Source organism: Hypomesus transpacificus, chromosome 13 (assembly GCF_021917145.1).
Source record: "Hypomesus transpacificus isolate Combined female chromosome 13, fHypTra1, whole genome shotgun sequence".
In the NCBI taxonomy this organism is placed as follows: domain Eukaryota; kingdom Metazoa; phylum Chordata; class Actinopteri; order Osmeriformes; family Osmeridae; genus Hypomesus; species Hypomesus transpacificus.
Window position 1 is genome coordinate 4,548,999 of NC_061072.1, and position 27,726 is coordinate 4,576,724.

The 27,726-nt window shown below is 45.3% G+C and overlaps 1 protein-coding gene across 1 annotated transcript; it reads right to left on the reverse strand.

Annotated features, from left to right (window-relative positions):
- Positions 1-217: 217 nt before the first annotated feature.
- On the reverse strand, positions 218-25,890 carry LOC124475358 (synaptopodin 2-like protein). The gene is made up of 6 exons (XM_047031897.1): positions 25,709-25,890; positions 22,583-22,734; positions 21,706-22,008; positions 21,214-21,611; positions 3,247-4,274; positions 218-2,637 (listed from the first exon to the last, which is right to left on the reverse strand). The coding sequence occupies exons 1-6, from the start codon at positions 25,808-25,810 to the stop codon at positions 1,120-1,122; spliced, it is 3,501 nt and encodes a 1,166-aa protein (XP_046887853.1). The 5' UTR covers positions 25,811-25,890; the 3' UTR covers positions 218-1,119.
- Between the last annotated feature and the right edge of the window lie 1,836 nt (positions 25,891-27,726).

The window sequence follows — 27,726 nt, forward strand, 5'->3', positions numbered from 1 at the left end:
TATTTACACATATAAAATGTGATGTGCAAGTTTTAAAAGAAGTTTCCTTTCCCCCCCAAAAAAGAAACGTTGCAACGACGCCACACTGTGGTGAAATGTTGGAACAACACCGTGCTGTGGAAGAAATGTCCCATCAAAAATAAGAAACAAAGTTGAATCAAGGTTAAAAAGACAGAGAGAAAGAGACAGAGGGAGGAAAGACAGACAAAGACAAGAGTTGAGTCATGTCTGTTTTTATTTAGTTGTGCTGTTCAGGTACAGAAAAACAGACATTACAAATATGTTTTTTACATCAACAACCAGACTTCTAAACTCCCCCCCACCCCCCAACTACAGCCCTCCCCACCCCATCAGTGTGTCCTGTAACAAATTCTACAAAAAGAAAATTAAACTCAAACGCTAACACAGTGTGGCTTTCCACCACTGACAAGACACAGAAGCTTACAATATGGGTACAAGTTCAAGCATAAAATGTTGTATTTTAAAAGCATTATCACAGGAAACCAGGAGATGCTAGAAGGCAGAACCTAGATAAAACAACAGGGCAGCATACTGTTTTATATTTTAAACTGAGTCTGTCTTGAACTCATTCACATCATCTGATTCCAACAGTGTCCACCTTGATCCCAGGTGACTGCTCTCCCACATCTGTCTCTCCTCCCTTCCTCTCTTCGCTTTTCTTTCTCTGGCTTGTCTTTTACACTTGCTTTAGTCATCCACTTCAAAATGTCAAATGTTTCATAGTATCATCATCATCAAATCTGAGTGTACAGTTAAGTCTTTTTCAACCATTTTGTATCTTTTTTCCCTTCTTGTGTTTCATCCTTCACTGACGCTCACACGGTTCAACATATCAAGATGCAAAGCAGGGCTGTCATGTGTTTAAAAGATAAAAACTCCAAATTGTGCCAGACTCAAAACGATTTTTTATGACAACAAACGTGATTCATTTTGTCTGGCTTTGAAATCCAACTTCCCCAAATACATTCTGTATATTTGAGTGCTCCGGTGCCTTAGCTCGCCATCTCTCGAATTCTCCCTTTAAGAAAGATTCGTATCCATGTACAGTATCTTCGGTGTCCTGTCTCTGCAGAGCTGGCACCTCTACACGGCATCTGTTCAGTACAGGGTGGAGCCAGGGCGCCACACGTGTGGCTGCAGACCCAGGGTGGAGGTGCTGAACCTGGGCCGAGGCACCGACGCTGGCAGGGCGGTGCTGGAGGGGGGGCGAGCGCAGGCCAAGGACAGGGGGCTGAGGTCTGGGGCACTCTTGCTCTGCCTGGTAGCCTGGGACGGGAATGAGGGGGAGCTGTAGGGGGCTGGGGGGGGCAGGGGGTTAGGAGCACGGCCAGGGGAGAGGATGGGGAGAGGGGGAAGAGGGGCAGTGGGGGGAGGAGGGGGAGACAGATGCAAGGAGGCTCTGTGGACCTGGGGCTGGTAGGGGGTGCTAGCAGGCTGGGGCTGGGGCTGGTAGGGGGTGCTAGCAGGCTGGGGCTGGTAGGGGGTGCTAGCAGACTGGGTCTGGGGCTGGTAGGGGGTGTTAGCAGACTGGGTCTGGGGCAGGTAGGGGGTGCTAACATGCTGGGGCTGGTAAGGCTGGTAGGGGACAGGAGCAGGTGTCAGTGGAGGGGAAATCACATCAGAACGCCAAAACGGCTCTCCCAGTGTTGTTGCAGATCGTGGCGCAATGATTTTGAGGACAGGCCCGGAGGGAGGGGGCGTGGAGAAGCGCCTGACCTCCTGAACACGGGCCGTCTTCATCGGCCCCCGGGGATCGCCCCCTGGCCCCGACTGCTTCTGGGGGCCCCCATAGCTGAACAGGGAGGAGTTGAGCTGGTACGGTTGGTGGCTCATGATGTCCACAGCCTTGATGCCTCCTTTCTTGGGCCCTGTCCCTGGCCTCTTCTCTCCTCCCTTGGGCTTCTGGGCCTGAGTGGGGCAGGAGGGCGACATGAGGGGGTTGTAGTTGATGGGTGGGGGGGCGCGGATGCTGGAGGAGTATTTCCAGGTGGCTGGCAGGGAGGGTGTGGGGGAGGGCTCCCGGGGGCTGGCAGGGGAGGGGTGAGTGCCGGGAGGGCGCTCCACCATGAAGCGATCCATCCTGCTCTGCCTGCGAGCAAACATCTGCCCCCCCTTCCCCCCCAGCTGGGGAACTTGCTGCTGCTGGACGTGGGGTTTGGGGGCCACAGGGGGGGGCTTGTCGCCCCTCTGAGCCTGCAGGAAGTTGCAGGCCTCGGCCCCCAGCCTCAGCCAGTCGTCCTCGGGGCCAGACTCCGTCCCGGCCTCCATAGCCGTGCCTCCCGGCCCCCCGGCCCCCGGGTTGGCCTCTGGGCTGGCCTCTGGCTGCAGGGACAGGTTCTGCAGCAGCGACAGCAGGGCCGGGTTGGGGGACACAGCTTTCTTCTCCTCTACCGTGCTGAACATGGGCTTCTTGTTGCTGCGGCGACGCGCGTCCTGCAGGATCCCGGTGCGAGAGGCGGGAACGGAGATGCGCTGCTCGCGGGACGCCAGCGAATCAGAGCTGGTCGGCAGGGTGGGACTAGTCACATGAACCGGTGGGGCTGGGCCTCCGGGGGCCGACATGTAGGGATTGAAGATAGGAGGCGGAGGGAGCTGGGCCGGGCCTGGGGGAGAGGGCTGGGGGTACTGGACTGGAGTGGGGGGATGTTGGGGGTACTGGACTTGAGCAGGGGGATGTTGGGGGTACTGGACTGGGGCAGGGGGATGTTGGGGGTACTGGACTGGAGCTGGGGGATGTTGGGAGTACTGGACTGGGGCAGGGGGATGTTGGGGGTACTGGACTGGAGCTGGGGGATGTTGGGAGTACTGGACTGGGGCAGGGGGATGTTGGGGGTACTGGACTGGAGCTGGGGGATGTTGGGGGTACTGGACTGGAGCAGGGGGATGTTGGGGGTACTGGACTGGAGCAGGGGGATGTTGGGGGTACTGGACTGGAGCAGGGGGATGTTGGGGGTACTGGACTGGGGCAGGGGGATGTTGGGGGTACTGGACTGGAGCTGGTTGGTGTTGTGGGGAGAGAGGAGGAGAAGAGGAGGACACAGGGACGGGAGGGACTAAAGGAGGAGAGGAGGGGTGACAGACGACAGTGGAAGAGACACAGACAGGAGGAGGACAGAGAGAAGGAGACAGCACAGAGGGGGGAGGAGAGAAGGGGGCGGGGCTTCCAGGAGGGAGAGAAGCAGGAGCCAGAGAGGGAGGGGAGAGGAGGGGAGGAGGGGAGAGGACCGAGGCGTTGGGTCTAGGGGGGATATACAGAGAAGTGCTGGACACTGCTCTCCTCACCTCTGGCCCTGAGGCAGAGCGGGGAGCTGGGATGGTCACCATGGATACGGCAGAGGTGGGCTTGGTCACCATGGACACGGGTTTGGGTTTGGTGAGGGGCGCAGGTTGGGGAGGACGGAAACAGACAGGGGTGGCAGGGGTGCGAGGAGGGGGGAGGCCGGGGGCGAAAGGTCGGGCAGTCCGGTTTAGGACGCCCCCAGGGTTGGAGTTAAAGTTCATGTTAGGGTTGGGGTTAGGGTCAGACTGTTGTGGAATCAGGACCATGCTGGCTCTGCTCAAGCCTAAAGGAACCCCATTGGCCAGACTCACAGGTGGTGGGGACAGAGGGGAGGGGTTAGAGGCAAGGCTAGGCCTGACAGGCTGCTTCTTGCTTCCATCATCCAGCCCTGAACTTTGATAGGCTGAGTTATTCAGTCCTGGACTTTGATAGGTTGAGTTCTCCAATCCTGAGCTGTGATAGGTTGAGTTATTCTGTCCTGGGCTGTGATAGGTTGAGTTATTCTGTCCTGGGCTTTGATAGGTTGAGTTATTTAGTCCTGGACTTTGATAGGTTGAGTTCTCCAGTCCTGGGTTGTGATAGGCTGAGTTCTCCAGTCCTGGGCTGTGATTGGTGGGTGTGGTGGAAGGGCATGCAGAGCTCCTCCTATCCAGCAGGTCCAGATAGCCGCTGTCCCACGTGGGGTCGTAGGCCCCAGAAAAGCCCTCTTCATCCACCTCAGAGCCACTGGGGAACGAGCTGCCCTCCTCCTCCTCTCCCCCCGTGTCCCCCTCCGTCTCCCCCCCTGTCTCCCCCTCCGCACGGCCAAAGCAGGTGAGCGTGTATTTCTTGGCCCTCTGGCGTCTTTTCTTGAACATGAGCACTCCTTTGGAGTGGGGGTCTGGGGCGTGGGTCAGTAGGGAGGCGATGGAGCGACACTTGGAGCGGGCCTCCTTCACCTGCTTCTCCACCACGCTGTCCCCCCTCGGCAGCTCTGAGGACAAGAAGAAGAAACACTCAAACTGAAATACTAGACTCCAACTTGAACAACAACATGGGCTCATTTGACATGACTTGACTGAGATCCTGCAGACTCAGTCACATGACCCGCTTTCACTTCAGATTCTTTAAATGGACCTTTGGCGCGAACCGCCCTCAACCTCATTGATCAACCCCTGATCAAACGCAACTATGGCTTACGCTCTTTCCTCCCCAACATGGCATTGGCGTGAGCTCTGTTTAGAGCTCTGTGAGTATATAATCATTGACTGTACAATTTCTGTCTTTCGTTAAGTTAAACCATTTCATTCTGTTCATTGAAACCAATCTCTCATATCAAACCCATAATCTAACTTGTTCGTATGATCTGTTTACCTTACTTGAATAAATTAATTGTCAAGATATTGACGTACGTGTTCACTAATGTAAGATTGGCTATACACTTACAACAAATTAATTCATTATTACATATTAAACACAAGATCCCTTAATGTCCTACAACCAATATTAGGGTGGTGCCCCGAGACTTTATTATAGATTAAGTATTTCTATCTTAACACAAGGAAACCCCGCTACACAGGAGAGACATGAGGCTGGGGTGGGCGACAGAGTGTTTTAAGAGCAGATTGTGGGCTCAAAACAAGGCCAAAAGTATTGCAAATGTGTGTAGGACGATCCACAAATGTAAAACATGTTGCACAAATGTAAAACGTATTCCGTAAATGTAAAACTTGTTTCGCAATTGTAAATTGTTTTCCACAAATGTAAATCAAGATCCACAAATGTGATTAATTGTCCACAAACAATCAGATTTTGATTTGCCTTTGAGTTTTTTTCCAAACTACATATTTGCAAGACATTTTCAAGAGGATTCCATAAAATTGGCACCATAAAGGTTTGCAAATAGGGCCATAAAAAGCTGAAGTTAGATCATGTGACTTTGACGCAGATTTGACGCCGATTTGACGCACGTGTCCACACGTAAATCATGTTCCACAAATGTAAAAGCAATTCCACAAATATAGTAAATCGCAGCGTACACCCATGGCGTAGCAATGTAGATTATATGTGCTGTACCCAGACTGTTAAAGGGGTGACACAGGGATTTGTAGGAGCGTCTTTAGGCTGAAGTGCACGACTGACTCAGAGTCTTTAAATTATTCACTTGCTTCAAAAATGTAAAGCATATTTAATACAATTTAAGACAAATGCTAAGCACATTTAAGATGTGGTAGCACCACTAAATGTGAAGGATAAGGGTCCGTGTAACTGGTCCAGCTAAATCACTTTTTTTTCATAGTACAATTAAAACACAACGGCAAATAGGAAAACAAAACAACAAATCATAAAGCACGACATTAACTTCTGACGGAAAAGGTAGGGCCTATCTAGCAGAGGACGGACCCTCCTGATTGGACAGACGGACTGTCCGTCTTTTAACAGGAAGGAGAGGTGGAAAACACGAAAAGTGCCGGCTCAAACAGGTTGACAGCAGGTGTTTTTCACCTCTCCTTCCTCTCAGCTCTATTGGCTAAGAGAGCCTCGGGTTTCCTAATCTGGAGATTCCGGTTGCGTCTCCAAAAAACCATTTGTAAGCAGCCTTTTCCTTTACTTTACTGAATCCCCTGGTTCCTTTCTTGTTGGTAAACGGGTTGGAAAGTTTCTGCAGGTTGTGATGTCTGTGTTAACGCATATAACTCATCTGGATAAGAGCAGAGCTTGTCTAAAGGAGACTATTAAGCCCCATTATACCACATTTTGTGGCAGTTACACCAGAGTTCCACTGGGAGTGATCGCGGTCCAGTGCAAAATGAATGGGAGTCTATGGAGCTAAACGGCTAAATTTGGCTTTTTCGCCTGATTGTCTTTGAAAAATCTCAGATTAGATTTTAGTTTTTGCATGTTCAACATGGATTATAGGTCGAAAGTTGAATGAACGAGTACTTATGTCCTTTCAATTTCTTACAGGGCGAATCGTTGTTGCCCATAACACACTAGCATTCTGCTAATGAATGCTAATTGGTTAGTGAAGGACTGACTACGACCAGAGATCCCGCTTGATGGTATCCGAAGCGGAACCAGGATGTCAGAGCATTAGCAACTTTAGCAACAACATTAGCAAGCCTAAACTCTTTCTAGCATGTGTATTGACAGGGAGAGCCTAACCTGTCAGCTGTGTTGTCGATGCCTCGAGAGAAAAAAGGAAGTGACCAGAGCTTGCCACAAAGTAGTATCTCTGGTTGTGATGTGTATGACGTCATTGAGATGTCTATGGAGCTCCATAGACCTCCATTCATTCTACACTAGACCGTTAGCGCTCTCATATGGAACTAGGATGGAACTGCAACCAGTTCAGAACCCAGAAGTTTCCTGAAAGTGGCAGTTCTCCCCATATTAGACATTCTCTGATAAGAGCGTGTGCTACAAATGTGAAACAAAAAAAAGTTATACGACGATATCACCCAGGTGCGCCAATCACTGGAATGAGACAAAAAAAACTGTCCAACTTCTCCTCCCTACAGTGCTTAACCAGCCTTTAGATACAAATAGGGCCAAAAAAATCACTGACGCAATTTACATGTTTAATGCGCCTGTATTCACTCATAGAGGAACCTGGTTTGTTTCGCTTTTCCCTCTGTTGTTCATTGTACCAAACTTGTACCGAACCGTGATGTCTGAACCGTGATGTCTGAACCGCGGTATGAACCGAACCGTGACCAGTAGGGCTGTCCCCGACTAAGATTTTCTTTGGTCGATCAAGACTCGAATAAAAAGCTTGCAAATCGACTAATCGAAATTTGAAACTGTTTGAAAAAATCTTACAAACTGTTGAAAAAAAACGTACAAACATTTTCGCGATCTGACTCAACGGCTGCTGGACATTGCAGATTCAGCCGCTAATAGCCTACTAACAATACGCCTGGTATCACCAGTCCTGTTGTAACCGAATGCCGATGGTATTTAGTATCTCTTACAATGTACTACAAATTAAACATTTTGTTCAGTTAGTTCGAACAATGCCTACTTAACGTTATTGAAAATGAATGACTCCGGACCAGAATTCAGACGTTCTAATTTCTCAAATTCTGTCAGATATCCTCTCCAAAATCCGTTTGAACGAGATTCGAGAAATCCGAGAACATTAAAATAAAAGAGTTTGGCCCAACCTGACATTTAAATTACACAACAGGCGAGTGAAAAAGGTAGAGGTAAATCATACACAGAGGTTTCTCCCACAATTGGTAAGCTACAACAGAAAGGCCTGGCTAGTTGGATGCAGTCATGTCAATGCCTTATTTTGCTTCCCGTGCTTGCTTTTTATAACATTCGGAACAGAAACAGCATGGACTGTTACAAGAGTTAAGGACATTAAACATTTATCTGAGAAAACAAAACAAGTGCACAAAGGCACACATTGAGAATACAATCAAGCTAGCCATGCTAGGCAGAGACAATCGCTATGCAACTGGACGAAGGTCACCGGATTGAGGTGAGGAGAAACAACGAAGAAGTGGATAAGAACAGGCACGTTCTATCAAAGATAATTGATTGTGTTAAATTCATTTATAAATCCTTAATATTTAGTTTGACAGGAATAGTTGTGTTGTGTTTTTGATATTTAAAGTCCACAAATGTGGGCATTTGCCTATAGCTGTGTGCATTAATTACTTAATTAGGTCAATTCAGGTATATTGGGACATCAGGCAATTTGGGACAGCATAAGGAAAAAGCATTTTACTTCTGCCTTGAAAAGGCTATGGTAAAGTTAGGGGTGCTAATACATTGCTTAGGAGGCATATAACTAAAGTCACATGACACAACAGAGGTGACATCACACAGGGGGGTGTGTTCAGCATTAAACAGGAAGTTGAACCCCAAAGTCAAGAGGTGAGAAAAATGACATGTGCTTTAAGTGGATTTTAATATAAGGCAGTAAAATGTATAAGCTTAATTTAATGTGGACACCAATGTGGAGCAAATATGTGTAATGTAATAGTGCACTAAAACAAAAAAATTAAAATGTGAAATTATGTTTATATTAATTTAATTTGAACTTTTTCTTGCTGTCCCAAATTACCAAACATGGTGTGGTAAATTGGAACAGCATGTTTCAGGTAATTTGGGACAACATTTTTAGGGTATAAAATGAAATGTGTCAATAGTTTAGTCATAAATAACCTGATTAAAAGTGAAAAAGTCACATTTATAACAACACAGAACCTAAGTGATGTATCCTAGGCAATTTTTAGCAGAAGGAATTAGAGGCTAAGGTTGCTAACTGTCAAAGCTGTGTGTAGTGGGCCTTGTAATTTGGGTCAGATTATTTTATGTCAATAATATCCTGAACAATTAGTAATAATAAAGGCCATGTTGTTAAGACATTGAAGTAAAAGCATATTTAGGCCTTGTGTGGTAGTCACGACACATATTAAGTGAGCTATCAAGCAGTAAACCTAGCCTACTGTTAATGCATGTAGGTGTAGACTCTTCTGCACTTTGTCTAAACTACAAATTGTTCATTTTGCGGAATAGAATGGCCCCCAGGAAAGATACAGACAGACCAAGGGATAGTGAAGTGCAAGGGAGAGTGAACAAACAGGGGAAAATAAAGGGCAAGTTCAACATGTGGAAGGAGAACAGAATGGCCCAACGTCTCTGGCCCAGCCTAATGGCCAGGTTTCTAATGATTAGGCTACCATTTCCGGACAAGTGTCAGTTGATCACTTTTATGCGTTGATAAATAAATGTTTGGAAATGTTTTAATTAGACCTATTCTCATAGTCTTGTAGCCTAGATAGAACAGATGAATGTTCGTTTTCTGGAAAGAAAATGATCCATTATTAATGTTTGTGAGTTCCTGCATATTGATGAATTTGTGTGCTGTTTGTGTATTATTGTAGCCTGTCGAATTTATGAAAACATAATTTGATTCTACAAAATATGAATAAAATGTATTCCTGCTGAAGGCCTAATTTATCTTAGTCAATAGTCTAAATCTGATGCTTGTTTACGTAATAATGTTAAATATAACCAAATCAGAAGATAACACAATGCACAACCTTAAAGATATGTATGGTTAACAAATCCATTAAAATGTTTTTTTTTTATGTTTAATTATTGTTCAATACGTTAATCTACACCCATGAGTCTGTGTCCCAAATTACCAAACATACTGTCCCAAATTACCAAACAAGTTGCTTAAAATTATTTTTTGTCAACTCCACTAAAATAGTGAGCCATGCATTCATAAAATATCATGAAGACTTATTTTTTACACTTATATAATGTGGATACCTTGAGGAATTCAGAAATGTCTCATTTATTGGGTCATGTTTGGAACTTTGACAAATTTTACCTCATAAGATAAACTTACAAAAAAATCCCAATATACCTGAATTCACCCCTACTATTTCACAAAGAACTCATATCATGCAGTTTGTGTTCAATTGTATTAGGATGGTGTTACGCCCCCTCCAATGGCTCGAGAGAGGAGGAGCAAACAACTGCCCTAGGCCGCACAGTGGTGAAGACAGCGGGAGGGTAGCGCCAATAAAAGTGTTTGCCACAACCAAGAATGCCGTGTTACACGGTTTTAATAAGTACACATGCTCGTACATAAACTCAGAAACAATAGGGAGGGAGGACAACAGGCAAAGGGTTAGGAGTAGGGCAGTGCCAGCGGTCTGCCAAATCAAAGAAATAAACACAGAGTCCCTGAGCTTCCCTACCCCTCCAGTCCTCACAATATCACATTACACTTGTATCTCACAGTATCACATTACACTTGTATCTCACAGTATCACGTTACACGAAGTATCTCACAGTATCACGTTACACGAAGTATCTCACAATATCACATTACACTTAGTATCTCACAGTATCACGTTACACAAAGTATCTCACAGTATCACGTTACACGAAGTATCTCACAGTATCACATTACACTTCTCTATATCCCTACAACTAACCTCACTGCTACATGACACGGTGACAGCCGCTGGCTTCTAACCTGGTGTATATAACGAGTTACCTACGGGTGTATGTAAACCCCAGGGTATCTTACTCAGCCCTACTCCACAGACCAGGGTTACAAACACAGTAGGTCTACGCACGAACAACTTTCACAGCTCTCCACAATACCAAAACTGGCTCAAACAAACAAAGCCCTTGCCACCTCCCTCCACCAACATACAAACTGACACTCTTAAGGGTATGGAGCTCTCCTGATTGGCTAACGAGGAGCCTTGATGGACACGCCCACGTCAGCAGCCGGAAACGCACCACACCTGAGAGGTACCACATAGCAGGAGAGAGAGAGAGGCCGTAACAGATGGTTACCGAATTGACTGAATATTTCACAGCCCCACCTAGAATTATTTTCACCAGCCGCTACTGACTTGCAGCATGCGAACTTAGAAGCCGCGGGGGGAACGGTGCACAGAGAAATATTTTGTTGTCTTGGCCGGAGAAAATAATGTCATTCGATTTGGATGTGATTCTTATAATAGGCATATTCATTTTTCAACCCAGCACGTTAACATGAGGGAAGTAGGGCTAGGCCAACTTACGTTTTCAGGTGGTAGGCTACATCATATTCGAGGTCGAACTATGAAAAATAAACCGTTGTTGGCAGAGTTTGCATTCAACGTTTTTCGAGTCACCCGGTACTTTAAATGTAAATGTACTTTAATGAAATGCTGCCATACCACAGATGTATTTGCCATTTTGACTAATAACACCGACAAAGTTGGCTATGGCAGAGTTTGTAGTTCTGCAATTGGGCTTGTGCCGTGTGCAAAATACGAAAACAAAACAAAGCGCAGATTAACGCAAGGGAAAACAGTAACACCTTTTCTTTTAAACTATATCATTTTAGAGTTGATTTATTTGTCTTAAATAATATATTCTAGAATTTCTGTAGAACATTTCGTTAATTTAGTAATGATGACACAAGCGGGAATCAGATCTCACACTAAAAAAATCTTAGTCGACCAAGAGCATATCGACCAAAAAATCGACTAGTCGACTGAGGCCACGTTTACACATAGCCGGGTATTTACAGAAACAAATATTTCTGCCTCTCCGTTTTCAAAAATAACGTTGTACACACAAGTACATTTTCAAAAATGTTTCTGTTTACATTAACCCGCATATACGCCCCCGAGCGCCATCATAACTATGCCAAACCTGTAGGCGGCACACATGTATTTCGTGATTCATTAATGTAACGCAATTCACAAATAAATGACCCCATTAACCTAGTTGTGTTCGACTTCATGCACCACCGGCGGTGCCGACAGCCGGCTGCGTTGAAGCTGAGAAAGCCATTGGCTGCTTCAAGTCAGCCGGGCTGCAGGCGACGCCGGCGCTGCATGAAGTCGAATGCACCTATTACTATAAACAGGACGCTCACAGGACGTGATGCTTTTTTAGTCCCATACTGTGAGGTTTGAGAACCTAAAACTCAGTTTAAGCTAGTGCACACGCAAACACAAAAACTGAGTTTTCAGAAATCTCCACTTTGGCTGGAGTTTTTAGAAATTATCGTTTTCTGTGATAAAACCTCAGTTTTCGTGTAAATGAAAGGCCAAACCGCATGAAAATATATGCGTTTTTCTTCCATGTAAACGGGGCCTGAGTGGGGACAGTCCCTAGTTTTCACTGACATTCATTAGTTTGGGGAAGAGCCAAATCCACTGGGGCTTAGGTGTCCCACATCACCTAAATAACTTATTTTTAAGCATCAACTGCCGTCCTCTGACAACTGATGAAGATCTGGGTGGGAAGATCTACACTGATGCTTTGCCGTTAAAGAAAATACTATTGAATCATAGCCTTTAACAAGTTATTTCTGTAATATTTATACATTCATTAGACTGTGAATGCGGGGCCTGCTGGATGGCAGTCAGCAGAGAAGGAAACCAGGTATGTGTGTCTCTGCTGCACATAGAGAGATTACCTTGAATTACCAGAGCTGAGACAGACGTGCTGGTAGCTGTGTTGGTCTGATTCCATAACCCACTCCTCCCCGTCTACCTACAGACCACAGAAAGACTTTAACGTCTGTGTAACATTGGAGCGCATGGATTACAATCACTTGCATGTATGCGCTCGGGTTTCGTCGTTTGATATTTTTGGAATAGGCCTAACGAAACAGCGTAGGTCTAATTATACTATGAAAAACTAGACAGCAAATCATTCATCTGGACCAGTTACATGTCTTAAATTGTGTTAAATATGCTTTACATTAATTTACATGTGTTCATTTAGCAGACACTTTTATCCAATGTGACTTCCAAGAGAGAGCTTTGCAAAAGTGCATAGGTCACTGATCATAACACTGAGATACCCCCAAACATTGCTGGTAGCCAAACATGAAGAATACATTGTGAAAAAATAATAATAACGAGTGCCAAAGGGAAGAACTATAAGAGCATGTATTCAAACAAGTTACAATTAAACAACATGAACCTCAAAAAAGTGCAAGTGTACCTATAGAAAAGCAAGCAACAGTAAAAAATATTTCACATTGAGTACAAGAAATTTAAATCAGTTACAGCTAACCAACAAGAGCAACAAGTCTCTAAGTAAGAGTCATTGTGATCCTGGAAGAAACTAACATCATGTCCAGCAAATCATTCCTAGGTACCGTTGTATTCCCGGAACAAGTGCGTCTTGAGCCTTTTCTTGAAGGTGGGGAGACAGTCAGTGTCTCTGATGGAGGTGGGGAGTTGATTCCAACACTGGGGGGCCAGGCAGGAGAAGAGCTTGTGTTGGGGCGGTCTTGAGCGGTGGGACCACCAGACGGTTGTCAGAAGAAGACCGTAAGTGGCGAAGCAAGTGAATAAGGTTTTTTGGGGGTATTTCACACTGTTCCTTAAGTTCTCCGAATAGGGTATGTAACATTGGTTGGGCTGTAAATGTCCCGGGTGCTGTTCTATGAGCCCTGATGCACCCTGTGAAATAGCCCCAGAATGAAATGCTAGGTTTTCTCCTTTCATGATATGCTCATGAATATATAGATGAGCTGCGCGCTGATTGGTTGGTTTACAACAAGTGAAACTGCGGAGCAAAGACGCAACACGGCCAACAGCACTCATTGAAACATCGAAGGTGGAGACTTGAAATAAAAACGTACAAATACATCTATTGTGTCGACACAACATTGTTTTCAACAGATTGACTAGATATCATTTGAACTTCTGTTGTCAAAGCAAATATGGATCGACTTAGGTGGGTAATGTTAGAACTACAGCTTAGCAAACAAATTATCGTGATTCAACTCAGCTTCAGTTCAGTTACCTCTAGCTATCTTGTTGAAAAATAGATCTTTACAAACATGCATCTTGAATTTTAGATTTACATGACAACACAGGTTATTTGTTTGAATGAAACAGTCAGGACCATGAAATAAAGTTATCCCCATTGCCAATTAACGAAATCATCATACATTCTACCGATGCTAGATACAGGCAGGATACGCTAATAACTGTTAGCGACAACATCATACTACAGCTTGAAGTTATGATGAACTTAAGGTCAGAACAGCACCTCCTTTCAGCAACAGATTCATAGCAAATCCTGCTCTACATGGTCCCAGGTTTTCAAAACTGTCCCAGGGATCATCTCATAGACAAACATCGCACCCAGTCGAGTGTTTGGTGTCAGGAAGACTCTAAAAAGTGTCAGCATTCCCTTTACAGCCTGGAACACGCCATTTACGATGGTCCATTTTCAATATCCTTTAAAAACTTCCAAACTTTTTCCTTTTAATTCCCGTGGAAGTACACAGAGCAGCGCGCAGCTAAACGACTGTCTGAGATCCTGGGCCAGAACACCAGAGGGCTGGTCTGTATGTAAATGTTGGGGCGTGACAAAAGTGATGCTACATTTGTGATTTCACAAAAAATCGTTTTACAGCTGCAGTTTCAAGTTGTGAGATTTAGATAGGAAAGAGGTGTCCATGGACTTTGAGGTTCACTGTATGTCCATTTTACCCACTGAACTGTCGTTATTCATTTGTGACAAGGTAAATTGGGTTCTGCAATCAATGCCACTTTAAAGATTCCGAAACAGTGGTGCGCTTCGCTCTTACAACTCCCTGTGTCACCCCTTTCAGTCCGGGTACAACACATAGAACATACTTTGCTACATCAAGGGTGTACACTGCTATTTACTACATTTGTGGAATTGCCTTTACATTTGGGGAAACTGATTAAAATTTTTGGAAGTGATTTACATTTGTGGATCGTTATACATCGCTACTTCTGGCCTCGTTTTGAGCGTCAAATCTGTGCCAAAAGTCACATGATCTAAGTTCATCTTTTTATGGCTCTATTTGCAAAGCTCTATGGCGCCAATTTGATAGAATCCCCTTGAAAATGTCTTGCAAATATGTAGTTAGAAAAAAACATCAAAATTTGATAGTTTGTTGACAGTTAATCACATTTGTGGATCTTGATTTACATTTGTGGAAAGCAATTTACATTTGTGGAAAGCAATTTACATTTGTGGAACAAGTTTTACATTTGCTGAACACATTTGACATTGGTGGATCGTCCTACTTTTGGACTCGTTTTCAGCCCATAGCAGAGCTCCTCAGTGTTGAGTCACACACCCCAAAAAGGTTGCCACAGGGTGTGTGTGTGTGACAGCGACAGAGAGAGTGAGGTCATAGTTAGTCCTGTACATGGCTTAATCGAGGTAAACCTTTCAGTAGAGATCCACCTCAGCCCTCATAAATAGCCTCGCAAAAATACCTTCAGCATGACTGAGGACTTAAATACAAGACACCACACACAAACACACCCACACACACACAACAAAACCCCGTCTCCATCCAGCTCCCTCTCTCTTAGACGTCCAGTATCTGTTCCACTGATTAAAACAATTCATTGATGAAGGCAACAACAGTGAGTAAACGCATGTGGGAGAGGAAGGAACCAGGTCCAGAGGGTCTGTTTCCTGCTTCTCTACTGTTCCCTCCACTGGGCCAAACAACGGTCAGCTCCACTAGACCACACAACGGTAAGCTCCACTAGACCACACACCGGTCAGCTCCACTGGGCCACACAACGGTCTGCTCCACTAGACCACACAACGGTCAGCTCCACTAGACCACACACCGGTCAGCTCCACTGTGGCCAACACACACCAGTAACACACACCAGCAACATACACCAGCCACACACACCAGCAACACACACCAGCAACATACACCAGCAACACACACCAGCAACACACACCAGCAACATACACCAGCAACACACACCAGCAACACACACCAGCAACACTCACCAGCGATACACACCAGCAACACACACCAGCAACATACACCAGCAACACACACCAGCAACACACCAGCAACACACACCATAAACACACACCAGTAACACAGACAGAACAACGCTAAATCAAATGTTTACATGCTTTTTAGGGTCAGTATGGACTGTCAGGGTCCAATCTATTGCACAGCTACAGTAACTGATGCAATTTATCATTACAACACACAAGGCTACAACTTGCCCAAACCTCCCTCGAGCCTTTCTTGAACGCCTGGACGTTAAGTGTTGGCACCTAAGTGACGTTGTGTGTGTCTGTATGTGTGCCTTACCAGCGTAGACGATGGATGTGATGGTGTGTCCATGAAGCTCCGTCCCAGGTGGAGAAGTGAGGCTCCTCATTTTGCGTATGTGGGTGTGTGTTCACTGACCTTCTGTGCTACACACACACACACACACACACAGGTGGAGAGAGTGGAAAGACTCCTTGGAGCACAGTGATCTGGCTGGCTGGTTGTACTGGCCTCCAGGCCCCGCCCATGGAAGGACCTTTGTCTCTCACCAGAGACCAAACCCACCCATGATGTCACCACACTATTCCTGTCTGAATGACAAACATCACACACCTGTCCAGGCTGACCACACACACAGAGCTACGCACACGGGCCTTGTGTATATCCATGGGTGGAGGACAGGGAGACCCCACAAATGGATAGACAGTGTGGCAATGAGGGGGTTTGAATGCGTTATGTGTGTATGTTTGTGTGCGGTGGTGAGTGTCTGTGAATGTGTGGTTATATGTGTGTGTGTGTGAGTGTACGGTTGTCTATGTGTGTGTGACACAGGTTTGGGGGTCATAGAGAACGACATGGTCATTACTCTTTGCTGATCCGTCATTTTTCGCTGTTAACACCTCACACTACCCAGTCCCCCCAACAAACCCTCACCCAGCCCCCTCCCTTCCACCCAGCCCCCCCAACAAACCCTCACCCAGCCCCCCCCAACAAACCCTCACCCAGCCCCCCTCACCCAGCTCCCCTCACCCAGCCCCCCTCCACCCAGCCCTTCCAACAAACCTCCACCCAGCCCCCCTCCCCTCCACCCAGACCCTCAACAAACCCTGCAGAGATGTGACCTGGAACCTGTCTTTACTGTCCTTCTGTCCTCTGTCCAGAGATATGACCTAGGGCCTGACATGTCTGTCTGAAGGCACTGCTGGCATTGCACTGTATACGGTAAACTTACAGTGCCATAAGCACAGTAAAACACACACACACAGCTGTGTCAATCTGTGAGAAGAGTAATGTTTGCCTGTCTGTGTAAGCTGTGTGAGAATGCAGCTTCCATGATTATAAATAGTCAGTCTGGGGCAAAGACATGGGGGGATGTGAAGGAGGAAATACCACACAGCCTTGGCCTCTTTGAGTTGGTTCACTTCCCCACACACCAATACTTTCACTCCTTGCTTTCTTGATTTTGAACTATAAAGTATAAATATAACACACTTTCACCCATTATTTAGTTTATCGCCAGTTCATTTATTTTTTCTCAGTCGCTCAGACATGCCAAATGTGTAACCTCATTCTCTAAATAGAGTCTCGAAATCCCACATCATTAACACAACTGGCCAGTACACTTTGACTGACTGGCTGCTAGATGGTCTAATTAGGGAGGTTATTTTTCTGTACATTTCCATATTTCTTTAGTTGCCAAAAGCATCGAAAGCCAAAATGTATTGTAGAATCCATCGTACGATGGATCTTAGTTTTACGAGCCGTTTCACAAAGCCATCGTAGCTAAAGAGGTATGGAACGCTGTTTGATTCAAAATTAAATAAATAAATAGGTAAATACATAATTAAATAAATATGGCTATGAAATAAACCTTGAAAAAGATGGCAATAAATATTTAAATATAGCATCATATAAATGTATAGCTAAATCCATTTACCTAAATAAATGTACTTATTTCAAAATGACGTTTTTCAAAAGACAGCATTTATTCATTTCATGGGACTTTACTTCCTAACACCATATTCAATTATTTCATGGGGCTTTTTTTCCTAATGCCACATTTAATCATTTTATGGGACTTTTATTTCCTATTGCCACATTTATTTCTGTGCTTTCCAATCCTACATGCAAATGAGAGAGGCGTGGTTATCCTCAGACCAAAGCAACTGCACTAGATCATGGGCAGACCTTTTGGTGTCCCTGGAGAAAACAAGCAGTGCCGGTCCTTCCTGTAGGCGACATAGGCAGCCGCTTAGGGCGGCATGAAGAGGGGGGCGGCAACTTCCCAAGTGCATCTATTTAAATGAACCCTCCTGCTGTCCTTGAGTTATGAACACACTACCAGCAGAGGGCGCCAAACGTGTCACGTCAAATGTCCGTGTTGTGGTTGAGAATTGGAGGGGGCTCTCGCCCCGGTTGGAAGGGGGGTGGGGGGGCGGTGTAGGTAAACCTTGCCTTGGGCACCAAATGTGCTAGGACCGGCACTGAAAACAAGTAGTGCAGATGTTGGCATTAGTGGTGTCAGAGATAGCATGCTGGCCTTTGCGTTCCATAAAGAGGTTCTTGAAAATGCTCGTAGATTAAGGAGGGCTCCAGATCAGTTGTAGATTTAAGTGCATCTTTAGCAAAGAGACTCAGTATACCGACCCCCCATAAAAAGGCTACATGGACGCGAAATGAAAAAAATATGAAAATGCCTAATCAAATGGTCTGCGAATTACATAAGCATGTCATAAATGCATCAAACTGATTGTAAATTCATGGCACTTGCTACACTATGTGCATAACATGTGAACTATTTTAACCACCTACGATATAAATGAGATCATAATCATTATGATATAGTTTATGTACATTTTCTGTACCAACAGTAAATAATAATTCTTGCGTACCGTGAATACTCAATTATTTTGCTTAAAGTTTATTGAACAAAAGTCTTGAAGTTGCGACAGAACAATTACACTTCCGCATCCGGGAAGTGTCTTAAGCACCTTAAGCACCTTGAGATGCATTTCTTGTATGATATGTGCCATATAAATAAAGTTAATAAAGAGTATATTTACATTTAGTCATTTAGCAGATGCTCTTATCCAGAGCGACTTACAGTAAGTACAGAGACAATCCCCCCGAGACAAGTAGGGTGAAGTGCCTTGCCCAAGGACACAACGTCATTTGGCACAGTCAGAAATCGAACCAGCGACCTTCTGATTATTAGCCCGATTCCCTAACCGCTCAGCCATCTGACTCCTTGAGAGTACAACGGCGTTGTACAATCAAGGAGGAATGCTTGATTGTACCTGATATTAGTTTCCTCCAGGATCACAATGACTCTTATTGAGAGACTTGTTGCTCTTGTAGGTTAGTTATAACAAAGTTAACTCTTGAACTCTTGTACTCGCTGTGAAATATTTTTACTGTTGACTGTTCTTCTATAGGTACATGTTGTTTTAATTTGTAAACTTGTATAACTGCATGCTTTTATGGGTCTTCCCTTTGGCACTTGTTTAGTTTTTCACAATGTATGGTTCATGTTTTGGCTGCTTGCAATGTTTGGGACTACCTCGTTGTTATGATCAGTGACCTATGCTCTTTTGTAAAGCTCTCTCTTGGAAGTCGCTTTGGATAAAAGTGTCTGCTAAATGCATAAATGTAAGTTTAAATTTAAAGTTAAGTTAACTATTATTATTAAGTAGATCTTAAGAAACACGGACGAAAGTTCTTGTTAAGAGGATGTTTGGCAAATACGTAAGAAATAACGATCGTTCGTTATTTTGCTCGTAGAAAATGCTTTTAACAGTCAATATCCATCTTTATCAGGAAACGCAGCAATTATATATGTATGCAATCAACTGTTTAAATTAATTATTATTTATATAATGTAATGTTTTTTACACCATGAATAAAAACAATAACATTTATGAGACACTAAACGTTTAATGTAAATCTTAAATGTATTTGTTCATGTATTTATTTACACATTTATATATTTAAACATTTGTAAATGTATGCATTCATTTGTATATTTATGTATTTACTAAATCATTTACTCACACATGTATTTATTTATACTTTAATGTATCCATACTGTAACTTGCTGCAGCAAGTTACTTGCTGGATCTACCATTGTAGCATGAAAAGCGTCTTTCATTGGATCTGCTCCGGGCACTGCCATCTTAAAGTAGGGCCATAGAGGCAAAAGCAACAGATTCAAGTTTAACCACCAATCAAAAGCTTTAAACCCCTCCCCCCTGACTTGATTGATGAAGTTGACAGATTTATTTTGCTACAGCAAGTTACACTATGGATAAATGAAAGTATAAAAAAAAAATTGTGTGAATAAATTAAAAAAAATACAAATTAACAAATACTACATACTACAAATATATCAATGTAAATATATCAATATGCACATAAATAAATAAGTACACAAATATATTTAACATTTAAATATCTAATTTCTCATTTAATTTGTCATTTATTTAATTATGGAAATAAACTATGTCATCTAAGCATTAAATTACAAACCAAGCATTAAATTACAATTATTAATTAATTTAAAAATTCAATTATTTATTAATAAGATTTATACATTTAGTTTTAGCTCTTAAAACCTCCATAGAGGTCGACTACTTTCTATAATTAACATTAATTTGCATGTTTCAATTTATCATACACCAGTGAAATAAGACTGTTGAACCATACTATTTGCGTAACAGCATTAGCTCATTTTTGCTCTTCGCAAAATTGTCCTGGACAGCTGATGTCTTTGAGCACACCTGGAGGCACTTTACATTACAAGACCAAGAGCTGTTATCGCCATTTAGCGGCACTTGTAGAATGCCTCCTATCCAATCAAATTACTTGGATATATTTGTTGCATCCAAACAACTTCACCCATTTTCACTGCATATTCTTGGTTCCCAAGCCATACATCTGCCACATTTCAACTTCACACAGTGGCAAGTCTGCAAGATAATCTAGCCCCACACACACACACACACACAGATTCCTCGAATATGATTATGACGACGATAAAACACCAATATTTTCATCCCTTGTTTTTTTTACTTTGAAATGTCAAACAGAAAGGCAATATATCTTTCTTGCCCACGATGCACTGGAACAATATGGAAAACAAACAGCTAGCAGCCTGTAGTCTATAGTCGGTCCTCTATCCAGAAACATGAACAATGTCTGCCACGTCTGTCTGAAGCTACTACAGGACCTTGTACATCTAGTCCTGATCAAGAAGCAGCACTTATGAAGAGCTGCTTCCCCTGCAGTTTAATCTTGGGTCCAGCCAGTCCCCCAACCACAAGGAGCGAGGGCTGAGGGAGGCTGTAGGTACAGCACAACGCCACTAGATGGAGACGTACCCCGTTCCACATTACTGACAGACGTCCAGTCATTCAGACACACCAGCTGTCTCTCTGCTCTCATTCCACAGCCTGGGAGATGGATTTCCTGATTCATGACTAATCTGTATTTTTAGTTAATCCTGTACATGGGAGACTGGATGGGCTTATCACTCTGGGTTAGCTGTGGACACCGACAGTACAGGCTGTGGTTGACTTGTTGGATGCAGTGGTAGGTAGGGTATAGTGTAGAGTGTAACAGTATTTCAGCAGGATTTACTTACTGGCTTGCCGTGCCTTTTCCTTGTACGTGGTTGACAGCTCATCACTGAGGGGGTTCTGTTGGGGCCCCACCATGGGAACCAGCCGTCCACAGGACCTCATTGTCATAGCCTCTTTGGCACGCTGGGGAGATACCAGGGGTGGACATGATAGCCCCACACACCCTCCTACCTCCTGGAAGCCGCTGTCACCCTCTCCCTCCCCCTCCACTCCCCCCACCATCTCTGCCGGATCCTGAAGTTGTGACAGGGTGTGTGTGGGGGGCTGGTAAGGGGGTGTCCAGTCAGTCAAGGTGGGCTGGTAGACCACCTCCCTCCGAGGCACTCCAGTGTGGGGGCTGGCCGGCTCTGAGCCTGGGTCCCACTGGGCCTGCAGGCTTCCGTCTGGGGCGCTCTCGTACCTGGGGGAGGCCAGGGACGGAGGGGAGAGAAAACCACGTCAGAAAACCAGAAAGTAGTGAAGATGACACAGCTGTTCACATCCTCATTCTGTACCCGCTCATCTCCGAGGTCTCCTCCTCCTGCTGGTTGTCATGGCGCCCAGGTGAGCGCGCGTGGGGGGGGGTGCGCCGCTGGCGGCGGTGCGTGTGCGTGTGTGTGTCGGCATCGCTGTCGGTCTCTCCGTAGTAGGCTTCGCTGTCGGGGGGGGAGGTGAGACACCCTGGGCCTCCAGTGGGGGAGAGGAGGGAGGGCCGGCCGGAGGATAGGGGGGCCAGCGGGGGAGACAGGACCCTGTTAGAGGAGCGGGGAGAAGGGGAGCCACCACACTGAGGCACAGAGGGAAACCCAGAGGCAGCTCTATAGAGAGATGGAGAGAACGAGAGGAGGGGGGAGAGAGATGGAGAGAGAGGGGAGGGAGTAGAGACATGGAGAGAGAGGGGGGAGTAGAGATATGGAGAGAGAGGAGGGAGAAGAGAGATAGAGAGGGAGAGGGGAGAGAGAGATGGAGATAGGGGACGGGGACGGGGAGGAGAAAGATAGAGAGAGAAAGGAGTAGAGAGATGGACAGAGAGGATGGGAGTAGAGAGATGGAGAGGGAGGAGAGAGATAGAGAGAGAAAGGGGTAGAGGGATGGACAGAGGATGGGAGTAGAGAGATGGAGAGGGAGGAGAGAGATAGAGAGAGAAAGGAGTAGAGAGATGGACAGAGGATGGGAGTAGAGAGATGGAGAAAAAGAGGTGGTTGAGAAAGAGGCTGAGATCAACAAATTATAGTCATATACATTTACAACTGAAAAATCCATGGGTCCATTCACAGCAGTATGAGTATCAATTTGAGTATGTCTGTAATATGTATTTTGGGAAAATGCACACATCTGTCTTTTGTGTGTGTGTGTGTGTGTGTGTTTGAGTGACCGTGCCCACACGCTCACCTCTTCACCCGCAGGTTAAGGCTGGTTCTGTGGGAGTCGATGAGGCTCATAGCCTGGGCGTGGCTGAACTCAGCACACACACACTCATCTATGGCCACCAGCTCATCCTCCTCCTTCAGACCAGCTCTGCATGCCTTACTGCGCCTGCGCACCTGCAGACAACCGACCACATGGTGGGTGTGTGTGTACACAGACGTACACACACTCCTGCACACACAAACACACACATACACACCTACACACATACATGAACACACACACTCCATGAACATACACACACACATACACACACCTCCCCCCCTGCCCATTTCATGTGCTGCACTAACTCTGGGAAAACATTTCTGTCTGTCTAGCAGGTTAGCCTCTGCAGCAGGTTAGCCTCTGAAGCATCCCATCTATTCTGTCCAGCTAGCAGGTTAGCGTCTGCTAGCAGGTTAGCCTCTGCTAGCAGCACAGATTTCTGAATGTGAAGAATCTGAGAAGACAACCAATTTAGTCTTCATGTCTGTTCTTCAACTGTCTGGTTAAATTTTGGCTACAGTCCTATGACGCGGACAAAAACACACCTACACAGACACACACACTCACTGACACACACACACACACAAATGGACACCCACACGTTGACACTCATACACACACACACACACACACATAGATAGAAACACAATGACACGTACACACACAGCAACCAACTGTGGGAGTATCATGAGAGACAGACTCCAGAACAGCTGTCTCTCATTCCCTCACCCCACACACCACACATCCTTCACCCCTCACCCCCATCACCCCTCACACCCGGGCTTGGGGACATGCTTGTCATTCACCATGTGTTCCCTGCTCACCCAAAATAAAACAGGAAAATCAGTCACATTCCTAGACAGAGTGGACTGGAGAGAGAACGGAAGGTTGGAACTCCCCAGAAAAGGCTAAAGAAATGTTCATAGGAGTTCATGACAGACAGGTTATAAAAAAGGAGGAGAGAGCTCAATACCAGTGTGTGTGTGTGTGTGTGTGTATGCGTGTGTGTGTGTGTGTACGTGTGTGTTTGCATGAAGTCTCTTTTCCATGTCCAGATCCAGCTCCTCTTAAATGAGCTATTCTGATCATCCTGCCCTGCTGGGCTTATCTAAGGCATGTATGAACTCTATACACACACACACACACACACTCACTCTCTCACACACACACACACACTCACACCACACACACACACCACACACACACACACACACACTCACACACACACACACACACACACACCACACACACACACACACACACACACACACCACACACACTCACACACACACACACCACACACACACACACACACCACACACACACACACACACCACACACACACACACACACACCACACACACACACACACACACACACCACACACACACACACACATACACACTCACACACACCACACACACTCACACACACGCACTCACATACACACTGACACACACACACCACACACACACACACACCACACACACTCACACACACACACACCACACACACACATACACACTCACACACATACACACTCACACACACACACACCACACACACTCACACACATACACACTCACACACACACACACCACACACACTCATACACACGCACTCACATACACACTGACACACACACACCACACACACACACACACTCACACACACACACCACACACACACACACACTCACTCTCTCACACACACACACACACCACACACACACTCACACACACACACACCACACACACACACACACTCACGTACACACTCACACACACACACACCACACACACACACACACACCACACACACACACACACACCACACACACACACACACACACACCACACACACACACACACACACACACCACACACACACACACACACACACACATACACACTCACACACACCACACACACTCACACACACGCACTCACATACACACTGACACACACACACCACACACACACACACACCACACACACTCACACACACACACCACACACACACATACACACTCACACACATACACACTCACACACACACACACCACACACACTCACACACATACACACTCACACACACACACACCACACACACTCATACACACGCACTCACATACACACTGACACACACACACCACACACACACACACACTCACACACACACACCACACACACACACACACACTCACTCTCTCACACACACACACACACCACACAAACACTCACACACACACACACACACCACACACACACACACACTCACGTACACACTCACACACACACACACACTCACACACTCACACACATCACACACACACATTCACACACACACTCACACTAACACATACATGCCCACATGCACTCAAGAAAAGATAGATCAAACTTTCCCTAAGGTGACCTTGTCTAGAAATAGACACTGAGGCCATATTGGGTCCAGACACACTCTCTTGATCCTGCTCATGTTTGTTTAGAGGACTTGAATGTCATGTCAATCGAACATAAACATCTTTATCAAACAGTGTCAGGTTAGAGCCTGGTTTTCAAGAGCAGCTTTTCTCATTAGACAACTATATTTTGCTGTCATGGAATGTGAACACACACGCACACTCCAGTTTGCACAAACACTGACCACTACAAATGCTACAAATCCTTGTGCTCTTACAGTCGACTTATCATGTTACACAGTCATACTGTGAGAGCAAACAAAGACATTTCCCTACCACACACACACACAGATACATACACACACACACAGTACATACACACACTGTGATTCTACAGCATTGAGTGCAAGGTATTTAATAATGTTCCATCTGACAACTAAGTACTTCTAAGATTCAATTTGAACTATTATAGTTTAAACAAAAACATACAGTGGAATTACTTATGAAGCATCCTTCAGTTAGAGTTCAATCATGAATGACAGAATTACAGTATGTGACCACCACACCAAGAAGTAGGACACAACAACCAACAACTGTTCTTCCTGCCTTTCCTTCAACCATAGACATTTCGTTTTCTTGCCCTCATGTACTGTTACCTTCATCTCCTTCATCTCCAACACATCCACGCTCACACACAGACGTACCTTTGCCACCTGTAGAGGTCTGTGGTGCTCCGCTCCCCCCTGAAGTCTGAATCCCCAGGGGGGCCCTCCAGACAGGGACAATACCACCTCCTCAGCCACCATCTCCACACACTCACTGCTCTGAGCACAAGACACTTATCAAAAGCGAGAGAGAGTGTGTGGGTGTGCATGTGTTTGGCCTTCCCCCTTATGTGAGTCCTCAGACTCCCGGGACCTGAAAAAGGGGGCGGGGGGGCTGATCCCCTTCTGCTCAAAGAGGAATGCTGTGTCGAGAAGGCAGGGGGGGCTGAGTAGGGTGAGAGAGGGCACAAGTGTGTGTGTGTGTGTGAGAGAGAGAGAGAGAGAGAGAGAGAGAGAGAGAGAGAGAGAGAGAGAGAGAGAGAGAGAGAGAGAGAGAGAGAGCTGTCTTGGATACTTGACATGTGTGACGCCACCCCCAGGGGGCCGCTGATACACTACATCCCAAAATAAGCCCTCTCCCCCCGGCTCTGCAGCAGGCCAGGGCATTGTCCCCACCTTCCCACAATGCCCAGGGAGAAACGTGTTCTCTGAAGTACACACACTTTTTGCCCAGTCCTTCGGACACACACCACTACACCAACCTATTTCTTTTTACAAGAAGCCCCCACTTTTTATGATTGGTGGGGTGTGGGTTCCTTCCTTGACTGATCTTACAGTCAGCACCTCTTCTTACACCTTCTCTATGGGTGTCAGCTCCTGCCTCCACAACTATATGATCTCTTTTAAACTCTGGATGGGCGAGGGGCCTAATTCTGGAGAAATGTTCTACATCATACACCTTGGTGACATTGTTGGCTTAGCCATGTAGGTAGGCTGACCAGACGGTTTTCCATCCCTTTGTCCGGACCACTGTTGCATGTCCTCCTTTTCGCCCCTTTGTCCTCCTTTTTGACCCTTCCTGCCCACCGTCGCAATTTACCACTCACGTGGGCTTCAGTGCCAAAAAGAAAGACCTCCTTCAAACCTATGTGGAGTTCAGAACTCCACTTTGCCACTAAAAGCAGCAAAGATCAATATCATGCCTTCTGTAAGCTCTGTTACATTGATATAGACGTGAGTAGTAGGGGGAAAGGGGCTTTAGAGTGGCATGCAGCTACAGAACGGCACAAGGATAATGCTAGTTCTGCCGGGCACTCTTCTTAACATCATTTTTTGCTCTGAACACAACAATAATGGGTGATAAAACAACCGCTGCTGAGCCGACCAGATTATTTCATGCTGTGAATCATCAACAGAAAATCAGAGCACTTGTATTGAAGTATTGAATTTGTATTAAAATTACAAATTTTGACTTACTCAAATGACTAATGTTATTGTCTTACGTAATTTCATACAAATGGTCCCCCCCCCCCCCCACCCCCCTACAGGCTACTACAGTAGATGATGACCCAGTACTCTGGCGCTGCTTGCTAGTGAGGAAAGGGCCAGTTCGGACAGAATCTTCCTGAAAAATAACGAATGTCGCAGGTTTACAAATAACATTACTCGATTCACATGAAAAACTGAGACAAAATAATTAGAATATAATATACAGAATGCAGACTGGAGTGAAGGGGGCCCCATATCTGACTTCGCCTGGGCCCCCAAATCACTAAACCCACCCCTGTGTGTAGACAAAAATCCATCTGTTCATCTAGTCTGATGGAATCAGTGTAGCTACACATCACACACATCACAGCACCACATCACAGTCCCACAGGGATATATGAAATTAACTCATTTTAAAATCATCCTGTTTGGACAAGCTGGCAGGAGCTAATAGATATATAGATAGATAGATGGATAGATAGATAGTGGGGGAAATTCAGGTATCTCTCAAAGCTCTCATATTTACAATTACATACAATATGTACAGACAATACAATAAGTTATGTACAGTGTAGATAAGATGTATATTGTAGGTGTATAGTGCAAAACAGTGCTGCTGTGACAGTAATGCTATCGATAAAGTAACATTAAGTAGGGGCAAGTTTATATTCTGGGGTTGATCCAATGTA

What these genes read in the sequence shown, in the direction of transcription:
- LOC124475358 (XM_047031897.1), bottom strand. Translation starts at nt 25,810, where the DNA reads ATGGTGGCTGAGGAGGTGGTATTGTCCCTGTCTGGAGGGCCCCCCTGG. An exon ending in GAGACCTCGGAGATGAGCGG is followed by an intron (nt 21,612 to 21,705) that starts GTACAGAATGAG and finishes GGCCTCCCCCAG; the next exon opens with GTACGAGAGCGCCCCAGACG. An exon ending in GGAAAAGGCACGGCAAGCCA is followed by an intron (nt 4,275 to 21,213) that starts GTAAGTAAATCC and finishes TCTTGTCCTCAG; the next exon opens with AGCTGCCGAGGGGGGACAGC.